This window comes from Mesoplodon mirus, assembly GCF_964341445.2.
Source record: "Mesoplodon mirus genome assembly, chromosome: 16".
Lineage (NCBI taxonomy): Eukaryota > Metazoa > Chordata > Mammalia > Artiodactyla > Ziphiidae > Mesoplodon > Mesoplodon mirus.
This window is the reverse complement of record NC_138992.1, coordinates 1,653,943-1,668,122: the sequence shown is the minus strand read 5'-3', so window position 1 is coordinate 1,668,122 and position 14,180 is coordinate 1,653,943. Positions and strand designations below refer to the sequence as shown.

Sequence of the window (14,180 nt, the reverse complement as noted above, 5' to 3'; positions counted from 1 at the left end):
CACGCTCGCTGAATGAGTGAGTGATGCACCAGCCTGACCCCCAGCTGCACCAGCGGCTGGAGCGTGAGGGGGTGGGGTGTCGAGGCGCTGGCCCCTCAGCTGGCAGGGGTAGGTGAAGGCTGGACAGAGCTGGGCCAGAGGTGCACCAGGCGAAGGTCTGAGTGAGGGGCAAAGGGCTCAGGTAGGGTTCCTGGGGTGCAGGGCTCTGAGATGGGAGGAGTTGGCAGGTAGGCTGGACTTTAGCGGGACCCTGGCCCTCCCAGGCCAGATGACTTCCTTGCGAGGCTGGGGAGCTCAGGGTCCCAGCCTCTCCAGGGGCCCCGGTGGCCTTGCCCCGCTGGGTGGGGTGGGTCAGGCGAAGAGCTGCTGAGCCCTGAGGATGGCCAGGTTTCTAGCCTGGGGGCAGGCCTGCGGCCGGAAGCCCTGACTCAGAGAGTGGCTGGTGCCAGGTGAGAGCCAGGAGATTGGCATCGTGGGGAACGTGAGAAGCCCTGGAGGCCCTGGTCACAGCCCCACAGATGCTGAGACAGCCTGAGACACTATCAGTGTCACAAGAGCCAGCCCCACGCGGGCAGGGACACAGGCCTGAGGGGGCATGGGTCTCACCTGGTGATGCACTCAGCAACACCCAGGCCAGGCAGATATCCATCCCCCAGGGTCCCCAGGGCCACAGGCATTGCCCCCAGGCCCTGAGCCAAGAGGGGATGGAGCTGACCTGGGCTTGCCCTGGGGGTTCTCACAGGCCAGTGACCAGATGGGGGTTGGGCACAGAGCAGGAGGTTGAGAAGACTTCCTGGAGATGGCAAGGCCCCGGGGGAGCCCTGAAGGACGAGGCTGAGTCAGCCAGGGGGCAGGCGGGTGTGTGGTCAGAGGGACTGGTCAAGATCAAGGCCTGGAGGCAGGAGAGGGCGCCTGTGTTCTGAGTCACCGGTGGTTTCTCTGGGCTGGCACATGCAGGCAGGGCTGCCAGGGTTGGGATAGTGGGGGTGAGGGCGTGCTTGGGAGTCATGATGAGCTCCAGCCGCTGGGTGAGGTAGGACCCAAGAAGGGAGCACCAGCACGGCAGCAGGGTAGGACCTGTTGGAGGAGCCAGGTGCAACGCTCAGGAACTCATGGCTTATCCAGGCAGGCTCCCTGGAAGAGGAGGCTCAGCACAAGCCTTGGTCTGTGGGTCAGAGGTCAGTAGGCGGAGGTGGGAGGTAGGCACCCTGGATGTGTGAAGCGTGATTCAGCAGGGCTTGTGCCTGGAATGCGTGGTTTGGGGAGCATGACGGCCAGTCTGAGGAGTTTTCAGGGGCTCCTAGAAGCCCCTGCCTGCAGAGGCACCTTGCCCACTCCCTGTTCCCTCATTGGGGTGAGCTGTGCCCACTCTGGCTTCTCTCTGCTGTGTGGGGGGACACCTGTGAGTCACTCACACTCCAGTGTGAATTAGCCCATCAAACCCCAGGGGACCCTGATGCACGCAGTCCCATAATAGCACCTGCTTCGTGGGCCAACAGGAGGCATCCTGAATGCAGCGAAGGCCCTGACTCAGCGGGCTGGCAGGGCGCTCTCCACCCACCCTCTGTTACTGTCCCCTGATGTCCCACGAGTGTGCCAGGGCCTGTGCTGGGCATTGTGTCCCTATGGTCTCCCTGGACAGCATGTGGGGGGAGGATTTATGCCCACTTCACAGGGGAGGCAGCTCAGCTCTGAGTGGCCGGTAGGGAATTGGCCCAGAGGTGGGACCAGGCCTCAGGGTGGGAACATCCCCCTCCTCCCGGGGCAGAGATGGACGAGCACATCCGGGCACAGCAGGGACCGGGATGGAGGGGTGCCATAGGCCGAGCCTCCTCCCAGGGCCTCCGACATGCCTTGGCCCCCACCCACCCTGGGCCCCAGGGGAGGTCCCCTGCGGGGTCTCCTGAGCTGGGTGGGGGCCAGGCTGCCTTCTCTGAGCCACCTCACCTGGGCACCAGAATAAGGTTGTGGCTCTGGCACAGGTGCTGAGTGAGGCGGGTCTGCACCGGGCGGGAGTTGCGGAGAGCTGGGCTTCACGGTCTGAGTGTGGCTGGAGGGGAGGCTCAAGGGGGAGAGCGGGGAGGCTCAGGGAGGGGGTGGCCAGTCCCCAGGGGCTGTGGGTCCCTGAGTGAGGAGGGAGCCGGGGGAAGGTCTTGAGCAGAGGATGACGCGTCCTGGCATATTTCAAATGGTGGCGCGGGGACAGGCGGTGGAGGGCAGGGCGGAGGCTGGCAGTGGTTGGTCCCACCAGGGTGGTAACCACAGCATTGGGAGCAGAAGTGAGACTCTCAGTGCGTTTTGCAAGGAAGGTCAGTTGCTGATGGGTCTGTAGGTATGAGAAGGAAGGAGGGAGGGAGAGTCCTGGAGGCCGCCGCCAGGTTGGAGCGGTAAAGAGGGGCCTTGCTTGTCCACCCATAGCAAGTCCTGGCTGAGCACTCCGACCCCACTGGGGTGCGGGCAGCGGGGTGACCCAGCCAGGCCCCGGTCCTGCCCTCCCAGAGGAGGATGCAGGTGGGAGCATCAGGCCATCACACGTGGCGGGCCGAGGCGGGAGGACCCGCGGATGGAGGCCACGGGTCAGGGACGGCCTCGCCGTGAGAGCCAGGGCGCTGGCCCATGGCTGTGGCCGTGGAGGCAGAGCCGTCCAGGCCGGGCCCAGCTGGTCGGCGTGCAGGACACGGACAGCCACCGGAGGGGCCGCGTTCACCGTGGCGGTGACTGGCCTAACACTTTCTCAAGGAGCACTTGGGGCCGGGGAGGCCGGAGCAGGAGGCAGCTGCCCGGGGAGCGAGGTGGGTGGATGAGGGTGGTGTGGTGGTGGAGGGAGGATGGCCGGTGTATCCAGGACTGACCCCAAGGCGTCCAAGGGGTGGGGGGCGGCAGAGGCAACGCAGGTCTCAGCTCAGGGTCAGGACGCACAGTGGGGGCCCTGTGCAGGGGTGCCGGCTCAGAGCTCAGAAGTGGAGCAAAAGGGATGGGAAATTGTCCCTTGGGTTTGGTGACTTGGGGGCTTTGGTAGGAGCAGGGTGGGAGGAGCCTGTGTTGAGGAACTGGTGGCCTGCAGAGGGGTGGGCAATGGCTGGACCTTCCTGGGGGCCCTGGTCGATGGGGGAGACACAGCCTTTCTCTGGGAGCTCTGATCTGAGGGGCCCAGGGCCCCCTGCAACCTCCCATCAACTCAGGCAGGGAGGGGCTCCCACCCTCCTCGTGCTGGCAGGGGCCCCGGCTCCAGCTCCTTCTCTCGCCCTGGACCTGGGGGGTGGGGAGGCGCAGGTGGGTGTCACTGACCCAGATTCCTCAGGCCTGGGCCTGGAAGGGGGGCGTGGCTCTGTGACCCAGATATTCCACGTTTCTGAAGCTGAGTCAAGAGGCGACCAATGGTCTCCCACATGTGGGAGTGTGTGTGAGGAGGGAACGACCCGCCTGTGTTGCAGAGATGGTAACAGGTGTCACCTGCAGCAGGAAGGATTTCGGTCAGACATGGTGAAGAACTTCCAGATGTGTGGGTATAAGAGGAAACGTCCTAGAGGTTTTGTTGAAGAAAGAGGGCTGAGGGTCCCCTGACCTTTCCCAGTTCAGGGTGTGCCTAAGATGCAAGCGAGGGTCCACCGGTCAAGGACCACCGCCCACCTGTCCTGCTCCAGCCAGCCCTCAACTGATGCCCGGCGCAACACAGAAAGCTCAGCTGATGGCCTGGGAAAGCTCCGCTGACCGAGCTCTGCCCTGGTGTGGGATGGGCCTTAGGCAGGCCCCCCCTCCACCTGGTCTGGGCCTGGGGCCATCCTTGAGGGTCCCTTTCAGATTTGCTCCACAGAGTTCAGTGGTTCAAATACTGTAGGCCTTGTAGGTTGGTCAGACAGATAAAAAACTGGAATCCTGGCCCTCCTGCTGTCTTGCTGCGTGGCCTCGGGCAATCATACCACTTCTCTGAGCCTCAGTTTCTATATCTACACAGCTGAGTTGAGGAATATTGCAAAGATTAAATGATAAAATGCACAGGAAGCTATTAATACTGAGGTGAGGTGGAGGAGGGGACGAGGAGAGGGTCCCTGTCCCTGTGTCGCGTGTCAGTGGCCGGCCAGAGCCAGGGGGACCGTGGAGTGGGGAGAGGCGAAGGCCAGGGAGCCTGCAGAGGTCCTGCAGGGTCTGGGTGAGCCCAGAAGCTGCCCACCTCCCAGGCTGCCAGCCCCAGCAGTTGGTTCCCCGGACCAGGGGCAGACGCCTCCTCGTGCCCTCCGTGGCCTGAGGCTGCAGGGGCAGGCCCTGGCCGCACCCGTCAGCAGAGCGGGCAGTGCTCCTCGTCGTCCCCTCCCCGGGAGGCAGATAAGCTAATTAGTGCCCATAGCAGGAGTCTTGTGGGGCTAACCAGCAGCCTGGGCTGGCCTTCTCCCAGGAGGTGGCCAGCAGCTGTCAGCCTGGCGCCCTGCAGACCCGCCAGCGCTGCCTGGGAACCTGCCAGCCTACCGGCCCCAGCCGGCCTGGCTCCCCTCACCCCGGCCCGCGGGGTGCTGTCCCTTCCCAACCCTCCCAGCAGCCTGCAGCGGGCGGGAAAGATGGGTTCAGGGTCCCCCCCACTCCACTCGGAGTAGGAGGGCTGAGGCAGCGTCCGTGCCTGGACTGTGAGAACTAGAGCTGAGATTTGAACCAGGACCGGCCGGCCACAGACTCCTGCTCTTAGGAGCGGGCACGGGGCCAATGTCGTGGACAAGCCTGAGAGAGAGGGAGGCGCTGTCTCCAGGCCGGAACAGCCTGCAGGCCTCCTCCCCGGAGCGTCCTGGGTCTTGGGGACTTCTGGCCTGCACTTCCTTGGCCGTCTTGGCGTCTGGTCAGTGGCTTGCATGTGCACCCCAGGCGTGAGGATGGGGTGCTCTGGGGGTGGGAGGGACCAAGGGCAGCTGGGGCTCAGCACTCTGTGCCCATTCTGCGTGGTGCTGGGGGATGAGGGGAGACAGGAGTGCGATGTGCCTAGCACAGCTGAGTGAGGCCTTGATGAAGCCCCGCTGAGGGTGCGGGAGGACCAGGCTGGATCTCCCAGGACTCTCCAGGGCCCCGCACTGCCTTTCCTGATCCTTCCGTCCCCCAGGTCTTGTTTCTGGTTCTGCGGCTATTGGGGTCTTCTTTTCTAGCGGAAGGCGGGGGAGAAGGGGTCTCTACCTGGGCCTGAATTGGTTTTGACTTCTGCTCCACTCCACACCAGGGACGCCGGGTGTGCAGGACGGCGGCCCGGGAGGTGGGACCACACAGGCAGCCAAGCCCCTGGCCTCCATCCCAGGGGCTGCGGTCAAGGCTGTGGCCTTGGCCCTGCCTGGGCCCTGCTGTGCTGTGTAGTCAGGCACACCTCGGCTCCTCCCAGGGCCAGCACGGGTTCAGATGGGCCAAGGTGGGAAGGCTCAGGCGGAGGCGTGGTCAGGAGCCAAAGAGGTGGAAGCTCTGGGGGCCTTCCCGTGGCATTCTTTATGAGGGCCCCTAAGATGGATGAGCTTTGGGCCCCCCAAACCCTGGCTCCCGTGGGCTCAGGGGCCAGTGCTAGTGAGCGGGATGTCCCCTGCACTTCAGAGGGTAGGAGACAGGCGTGGGGGAGGGGGTATTCTGGGGCCACAGAGCCTGATGCACCCCACGGAGCTAGGGCCTAGCCTCTGCCTAGCTGTCACCTTGGGCCTCAGTTCTCCTCCTCTGTAAAACAGGGGCAGGCCCTTCCCCGTGGGGGGAAAATGAAGAGAGAAAAGCAGACTCGAGGGCATCCAGCGGGCCCAGAGTGTGTCCCTTCTCCCCTGAGGCCTGAAGCTCAGAAAGGAGATTGTATAACATCTCAAATTCAACAGAAGCAGCTCTGGGTTCTGGGATGCCCAAAGCTGAGACCCTAAGCTTTCCTAAAGACGTTCTTGCAGGTGCTGGGTTGGGGGGCGGGAGGGCCTTGACGGTGTCCCACGTCATCCTCCCGACCGTCTCCTCCCCATTTTAGAGATGAGGAAACTGAAGCTAGGGCTGGTAGCTGACTTCCCAGGTGACACAGCCAGGAGGTAGCCCAGGATGGTTGCTTGCAAATCCAGGTGTTGAGGAGATGCCCGCTCAGTGTGTGGGGGTCAGGGCTCCCCTGGGAGTGCACAGGGTGGGAGCCACTCAGCCCCCAGCCCGCCTTCCATACAGAGGGGCTGGGATGGGGGAGACAGGCTGAAGGTTTTGGAAGGCACCTTGCAGCTCCCTCCTTCTGGGGCTGGGGCTGAGCGATCTAGGGCCGGCCGGGGGTGGACCCTTGCCGCAGAGACCTGGAATTTCCCCCTCAAAGTCCCGGGGCAGACACCAGGTCTGAGTTATTTGCGGGGCGAGGGGGCTTTTTCGGCCCTGGGGTCAGAAGGAGACCACTCCCAGCTGTGGCTCCCGAACGGCGGTTCAGGCTCGACTCTTCAGCCTGGAGCCCTCCAGCCTGCAGGCCCAGGGCCCTGGGGAGGGCACTCCATGGGCACCTTCTGCGGGCCTGCCTGGCTGGACGCTGCCAGACAAGTGGGCCGGCATGGGGGTGGGGGACTTAGATCAACAGCGACTGGTTCGCAGAGTAGTTCAGTCCGGCGCACTGAGGCCCTAACAATCGCTGGTTTCAAGGGAACCAGAGCCACCCGAGCGGCAGACAGCAGGAGGGCCCTGGGTCAGACTGCAGGGGGCACGCTCAGGCTGCTTCCCCGACCCCGGGGGGGGGGGGGGGGGGGGGAGAAGGCCTATCGGGGCCGGGGGAGGTGGCTGTGGGAGCGGGGCGGTCCCAAGGTCACCAGCGCGACGCGGCGGCTGGGGGCGGAGGCGCAGAGGCGCCCCTCATCCCGCCCCGGCCCGCGCGCGCACCGCAGGCTGCCGCGCCCCCCAAGCTGGCGCCCGGCTCCACGTGCGCCCACGCGCCCCTCCCGGCCCGGCGCTGGGGCGGGGCGCTCTCCGGGCGCGGGGCCAGGGCTCGGCACCCCGCCGGCCCCGCAGGCCCGCGCTCCCGCGAGTCGCTCTCCCGTGGCTCGGCGGCGGCCATGGGGCGCGGGGCTCCGGGGGCCGGCGGGACGCGCGCGGCGGCGGGCGCAGGTGCGGGCGCGGGCCGGCGACGCGGGGCCCGGGCGCGGCCGGCAGCCGCTCACGCCGCCCCTGTCTCCCCTCCCCCCGTGTGTCCCGCCCCCCAGACCCTCCTCCCCCGCCCCCCCGCAGCTCGGGCCCTGGTCGTGGCGCGGCTGCCGCACGGTTCCCCTCGATGCCCTCCGGACGCGCTGCCTGTGTGACCGGCTCTCCACCTTCGCCATCTTAGCCCAGCTCAGCGCCGACGCGGTGAGACCCCAGCCGGGCGCGCGGCGGGCGGGCGGGAGGACGGGGCGGGGGCGCGCGGGGCGGGGGCTTCCGGGGCCGGCGCGAGGAAGGGCGGCTGCACCCCGCCGCCCCCCGTGGCCTGGCCGGCGGGGCCCGGGCCTCTAGAGAGGGCGGGTGGGAGCTGAGTGGGTGGCGGTGTGGAGTTGGGGACTGACCTGGGAGGAGCCGGGCCGGGTCCCCAGAGTGACTGATGGGTGAGTGGGTCCCCCCCCCCACTCTCTTTGGGGGCCTAGGACCCTGGAGGGAGCCGGTCCTCAGGGGAGCCGGGCAGTCTGGGCCCTGGCCCTAGGGGCTGGAGGAAGGCTTGGCCTGGCAGAGGCGGGTAGACACCTTCACTTGGTGGGGTTCCTTCCCCCAGCTGGGGGCAGGCTCCTGGCCTGCCTGGGAGACAGAGGGGGAGGAGCTGCCACCTTCCTTGGAGTCCTTCCCCACCCACCCCAAGTGGACCCTGGGCTCTGGAGGCAGCTGCGTCCCCAAGTAGGGGTCCCGGGGGTGGAGAGGGTGCTGGGCTTGGCCCAGGTTGGCAGCCCTCCCCGGGAAGGCCCCATCATCTCAGGGGCCTCCTTTTTGTTCTCGTGATTCTTGTGGGGGCTGCCAGTTTCTATGGCGACAGCATCTGGGGCCAGCTTGCTGGCTGGGGCCGGCCAACTGGGGCTGGTGGGCGCTCTTGCCCAGGGCCAAGCTGCACTTGCTGGACCTAGGAAAGCCGGATCCCCCAGCCGGGTCACTAGGCCCCCCGAGGAGGAGGGAAAGGGTAGGGGTCTTTGCTCATTGAGCCCCCTGGCCCCGGCCTGGTGTGGAAGGATCCTCAGGCAGCAGATACGGAGGACGGACTGGGAGTGGGACACCGATTTGGGGGTGTTGGGGCGGCTGGCCCTCGTCAGATGGGGGTAGCACAGCTCTCTGCTCATGGAACCCCCGTTTCCATGTGGAAGATGGTTCCAGGCCTCTCTGAGAACAGTCTGCCCCCCTCCTTTGTCCTCTGAGACGTGGGGAGAGAGAGCGATATTGACCGCCAGGATCCCCTGGAGGGTCAGAGCTGGACAGGACCTTAGAGGTCATTGCCACTAACTCTTCTGTCGACAGGCAGGGAAATCGAGGCTTGGGGTGGGGGGCTTGCTCAAAGTCTTGGGGTGACTCTGCTGGACAGGCGTCTGTGGTCTTGGCCCCGATCCCCGTGTGCCCTCCCCCTCAGGCTGTCCCTGTGACAAGACTGTTGGTGTTGCTGATTCTGGGGGCAGGTCCCTGAAGGCAGCAGCCGGGGCCATGCTGGGGGCTCCCCAGAAGAGACGGCTTTCTGCACAGGGGAGCAACCAAGGGGGCTGGGACTTCCTGGGTCCCCTGCGAGGCCAGAGCAAGCAGGGCAGGGCCCGCCTTGGGGGCTTCCCTTCCTTGGGGGGCGGGGGGGCTCCAGAGCGGGACGCGTGCCCAGATCCCCTCTCCCAGCCCAGGGTCTGGCCTGTAGGAGGTCAGTGCCAGTCGAATCTTGAAATGCAGGGTTGTCCCTTACACAGGGTGACCCTAGACTGGCCTTCAGTCTCTCTGAGCCTCGGTTTCTTCACCTGTAAAACGGAAATGGCCCCATGCTGCTCCGGGTGGCTGCGAGGGCTTCGCCGGTTGACAGGGACCCTCCTGGACGGGGCCTGGAGCATGGCAGGGCCACTGCATCCTCGAAATGTGGCATCCCGCTCGGGGGCTGAGCCCGGGGCCACCTGGCATGGAGAGCATGTTGGGGGAGGGGTGGGCAGCTGAAGCTGGTGGAGCTCCGGGGGTGGAGGAGTGGGATGCCCAGGGGGCCTTTCTCGGAAGAGCTGACCTGTACTGGTGCCTGTGAGGGTGCGCGGATGGGAGCCCTGTGCCAGGGTGGGCAGGCAGAGCTTTGGTCTCTGAAGGGTTCAAGGCTTTGTTTGGCAGGGGGCTCAGCAGCTGCAGAGGGGCATCTGGTGTCAGCCTGATCTGCACAGGAGGGTGAGACGCAGGCTGGCAGGTCGGGGCACCCCATCCCCACATCCCAGAAGAGGCAGCTGAGTCCGAGGGATCGGGAGCTGTCAGTGGCCACAGAGCCACCCACTGGCCATGGGACTAAGGGCAGGCTGCCTGGCCGCTGGGAGCCTCAGTTTCCTCCTCTGTCAGATGGCATAGTAGTGGGCTCTGGCTGATCCTGTGACCCCCTGAAGGCCTGGGCGTGGCTCAGAGGAGCATGCTGGGAGGGCGCGGGGGGCGGGGGGCTTGGCTGCTCCCCTGTGCTCACCTTCTCTCAGAGCCATCACCACCTTCCTCTCTTCTCCCAGCCAGCTCTGGCCCCAGAGATGCTGAGTGGGCAGGGGCCGAGAGGGAGAGGGAGACTGCTGTCCTGCAGCCCATCATGCTGTGCCGACCCCTCTGAGTGCTTGCAGCTGGGCCCTCGAGGGGCATGGGGTCTGACAAGGAGACAAGCCCAGGCTGGAGGGAGGAGGTGCTCTGGGGGCTCAGCACCAGCCTCCTTCCTTCCAGGGGTAGCTTGGGAGACGGGCGCGAGGAGGAGGTGTGGAGGAGGGCCCTGAGGGCTGAGCAGGAGTTCCCAGCAGGCTCGGTGGGGAGGAGTGATGGTCGCCCCAGGGAGGGTGAGAAAGGCAAGAAGCAAGCGGGAGATCGGGTGGAGCTCAGAGGGCAGGCAGGGCTGGGGCGCGGACACTGCAGTGAGGCCGGGGCCCGGGCGAGCTAGAGCTTCAGCCCGAGGTCAGTGGAGCTGGGTGGCGGGGAGGTGGTGGGCTTGGGTCCTGGAGGGATCCCAGCAGGCGTGAAGGCGGAATAACCCACCAGCAGGTGGGGTGGTGGCAGCGGAGAGCTGGGCTGAGGGTGGGGGTGGATGCTGCCTGTCTCCACCCGTGGAGTTGGGTGTGTGCGTGGGGTGTGGGGATTCGGTCTGAGCGGGCAGAGGCTGCTGGCATCTCGGGGTATGGAGTGGTCTCGGGACTGGAGTCCAGAGCAAGGCCCCCAGAGAGGACGGAAGAGAAGGGGTGCTGTGGTCACACCCCAGGAGCCAGGGAGGGGTTAGATCCCGGGGGGCATGGAGTGTAGGAAGATGAGACCCAGGCATCCCCCCACCCCCTGTGTGCAGCCAGAGTGTCAGGTCCCGGCTGTGCCGCTGCAGGCCTGTGACCACGGAGGGTTGAGTAACTGCTCTGAGTCACATCTGAGGGGGTGAGGCCACCTGCCTCAGAGCCTGGTGGGGACTGAACCTGTTGAGGTATTTACAGCATCTACACAGCCTGGCGTGTAGTAAACAGTCTGTAAGGCATAGTTGTTGGAGGCGTCGCTTCTGTGATGTGCCCAAAACTGGGCTACTAATCTGACCAGAATCAAGGCTCAGCGTGTGCCTGGGATCAGGGATCAGGCAGTGTTGGAGTAGGGCTCATTCGCGTGGGTAGCTGTGAGCCACGTGTGGTGTTGGAGCGGAGACAGGATAAAGACAGCGTCATAGAAAGGAAATCAGTGTTTAGGGCACATGAGCCATGTAAGAGTTGGGAGAAGATTGCAGGTAGGGAATTCACATGGTGGAAATTGACAACAACCACGTAAATGACAAACAAGTAAAGGTGTGGGGGGGAGGGGCTGGTGCCCTGAAGAGACTCAAGACAAGGTGACGGGCAGAGAGATGAGGGGCTGGCTCAGATTGAATGTCCAGCGAGAGCCTCTGTGCGGAGGTGACAGCCAAGCCGAGAGAAGAGCCAGCCGTGTGAAGGTCAGGGGAAGAGCGCTGGGTGGCGGGACCAGCATGTGCAAAGGCCCTGGGGTGGCACGGAGCCTGGCTGGGGAGCCAGTCTCCAGCAGGAGGCTGGCCTGCTTCTGCCTGATCTCTGTGTGGATTGGGACCGGTCTCACACCCTTAAGGTCTCCGGTCCAGCCCTCCCAACAAGACCTCGAGATCCCTGACACCCCTGCCCACGATTCTGTTACCTGTTCCCTCCCCCACACTGTTGAGAACCTGCAGGGCTAGGGCTGTCAGAAGTGACGGATGAGCCAGGCGGAGAGGAGGGGGAGGGCACGGGAGGGCAGGTGGGCGAGCTGGCGGGCATGTGGCTGCCAGGCCTAATGAGGGCAGATGGAGGCAGATGGCCACGGAGGTCGGGGCCGGAGCCAGCCACGAAGCAGGCCTGAGCCACTTACTCGGCCACCCATGACTCGCGTGGCTGGCCGGGCCTCCGAGGTTACCTGGTGAGTTCAGGGGTGCTGGCCGCAACCCGGAGCCCCCCTCCTTCCGGGCCCTCCAACTGCCTGTATGGAAACACAGAAGTTTGTGCCGGAGCCTCACCCGGGCCGGGCCCCCAGGGATCGCTGACTGCCTGGGTGACCTTGAACGACTTTCTCAATTTTCCTGGAGCCTGCCTTCCTGGTCTCCATTCATCCAGCCAGTCACATTGACCGAGCGTCCATGCTAGGCCTGGTGGAGGGGGGCTCACAGACATGAGGAGACCGGGCTGCAGGGACAGACAGGCACCCCCAGCCATGGCACAGGGCAGAGGGACAGCAGAGGGGCCTGGGGGCGGGAGGTGGTGCCTCCGGTGTGGGGAAGGGCGGCCCAGGCCTCGGATGGAGAGCACAGCACGGTCACCATGGGGGTGGGGGGGGCAGCTGTGTCAAGTGGGGCGGGTCCTGGGGTGCCGTGTGCAGGAGCCCCAGGACCTTAGGCTCCCTAGGAAGGTGGAAGGTCCCATCTGAGGGCGGAAAGGACCACCGTGGCTTTAGGAAGTGGGTGGGAGTCGCGCTCTGCCGCGTGCTGGGGTCAGCAGGGGTCTGAAGGGTGTCGGCCAAGTTAGACTTGGGACGGGCAGGAGGGCGTCAGCTCTGGTGGGGGGAAGCCCGCGAGAAGCCCCTTGTCCCCTGGCCGAGCTCTCCCGTCATTTCCAGCCCTGGAAGCAGTGGATGCTCGCTCTCCCAGTCCCTCCGTTTCTCTTTGGGTTTTGGACACAGAGGGACCTGGGTCATTACTCAGCAAGCACACGTGGTCCGCCGTCCGTGTGTGCTGGGCACTGGGCTGTGGTGTGGCCGTGGTTCATGCGGTCACGTCGGGGGGCACGCAGGGATGCGTAAGCAAGGACCAGCCGGTGCTTAGGGCTGCACTGGGCCACGTGGTGGGGGAGCGGTGGGGTCCGTTGGCCCCTCTGAGAGGGGACAAGTGAAGACCGGAATGGCCCGAGGCACTGCCACGCGGCGGCTGGGCAGGGCATCCTGGCAGAGGGAATTGCTGAGCCAGGCGCTGAGTGGGGACGAGGGGGCAGCCCGGTGCGGGGGGGTGGTCTCACGAGCTGAAGGGGGCGGGCCAGGCCTGGTGGCCTTTGGGGCCTTCAGACACAGCTTGGGCCGTGGTGGGGTGGCATGGGAGACTCTGAGAGTGGCTGCTGCTTGGGGAAGAGCCCGGGGGCTGGCCTGGGGGCGAGGGGGGCAGAGGGCCAGCCCAGAGGAAGGGGCCTGGCGGAGGGAGGAGGTGGACGAGCGCCTGGTGCAGGCTGTGGGTGGAGCGGGTGTCAGGGAGGGCCCAGGTCTGGAGGGGTGGGCGCTGAGTGCCCCGTTAGATGCAGCTGGAGCTTTGGACCCCTTTCAGAGAGCGGTGGCTTCTGCCCGCGGCTGGAACTGCAGGGCCACGGAGCCGGGGAGAGCTGTCCGTGGCGGGGCGCTGGGCCTGCCGCCTTCGTGACCTCACCTGTGACTCAGGCTGGGGGAGTCCTGCCCTGGGATTGGTTGGGGGCGTATTGCCAGGCTGGGCACACAACTGTAACTCTACCAGTGGGCCGGGGCGGGGCACAGACAAAGACCCTGCCCTCAGCAGGGGAGGAGACCCCTCCCCGGGGACAGCCCAGGCCAGCAGGTGCTGGCATTGGGGGGCGCTCAGAGCGCTGCAGGAGGGCGGCCGAGGGCTGCTGGGCAGGGGCGCTTACGGAGGAGGCAGGGCTGGAGGGGGAAGGCTCCCCTGGCGTCCCCCGCAGCCTGCAGGGCCCTCAGTCTGCACGGCTGCCTGGGCCCCTCACCCTGTTCTCTGTCCCCGCCCCTGGAACCCGCCAGAACATGGAGAAGGTGACCGTGCCGTCGGTGACGCTCATCGTGGGCTGCGGCGTGTCGTCCCTGACCCTGCTCATGCTCATCATCATCTACGTCTCCGTGTGGAGGTGGTGCTTCCAGCGGGGCCGCGGGTGGGGAGCGGACGGTGCAGGCAGTTCCCAGGCCGGGGCTGGCTGGGGTCGAGTCTTAGCCCTTCTCCCATCAAGGGCAGCCATGGGGGGCGGGGACCCAGCATCCTTCCTCCCCAGCTTCCCAGTTAGCAGCGCCTGTCACTCCGTCGTCACCACCACCCCGCCCTCCCTGGCGGCTGTTCCGTGGAGGCTGCATGGCACTGATGATGCGGGCACAGGTGCAGGCCAGCGATGCCAGGCCTGCCGGCTCCTGCCTGGCGCTGTGCCCACACCACTGCTCACAGGTGCTGGCAGGTGCGCCCCGAGCCCACTCCCCAGCTGAGCACCCTGCCCCGTGACCACGGGGACCCCAAGATCACGACTTGCCTGCCTGTTGTCTGTTCTGTTACGTGGACATGCAAGGTCACTCCCCAAGCCCGGGGTCAAGTGTCAGGATGGGGGCCTCTGCTGGGCCGCCTGCCCCACACCCCCTCCCCCAGGCCACAAGGCCTCTTCACAGACCCCTGTGCCCTGGGTGCTGTCTGACCAGCGTTGGCCCCTGGGGTGTGGGGCGACCCCGTCCCTGCCGGTCACCAGCCCTGGGGCGAGGGACACGTGTGCACAGACTCCCTTCCCCCAGCGTCCCACTTTGGGCCCAGAGGAGCAGGGCTTTGGGACAGTAGGACAGGGAGGGTC

General features: G+C 65.9%; 1 protein-coding gene across 3 annotated transcripts in view; it reads left to right on the top strand.

Moving 5' to 3' along the window:
* Window positions 1-14,180, top strand: part of ADGRB1 (adhesion G protein-coupled receptor B1) — a gene marked incomplete at its 5' end in the record, with an annotated part of 71,245 nt that overhangs the window by 35,574 nt on the left and 21,491 nt on the right. For all 3 annotated transcript variants that reach the window (XM_082601109.1, XM_082601107.1, XM_082601108.1), the window contains 2 exons: window positions 7,155-7,296; window positions 13,378-13,481. In XM_082601109.1, the coding sequence (XP_082457235.1) occupies window positions 7,155-7,296; window positions 13,378-13,481 (246 nt within the window). The remainder of the gene's footprint in view (window positions 1-7,154; window positions 7,297-13,377; window positions 13,482-14,180) is intronic.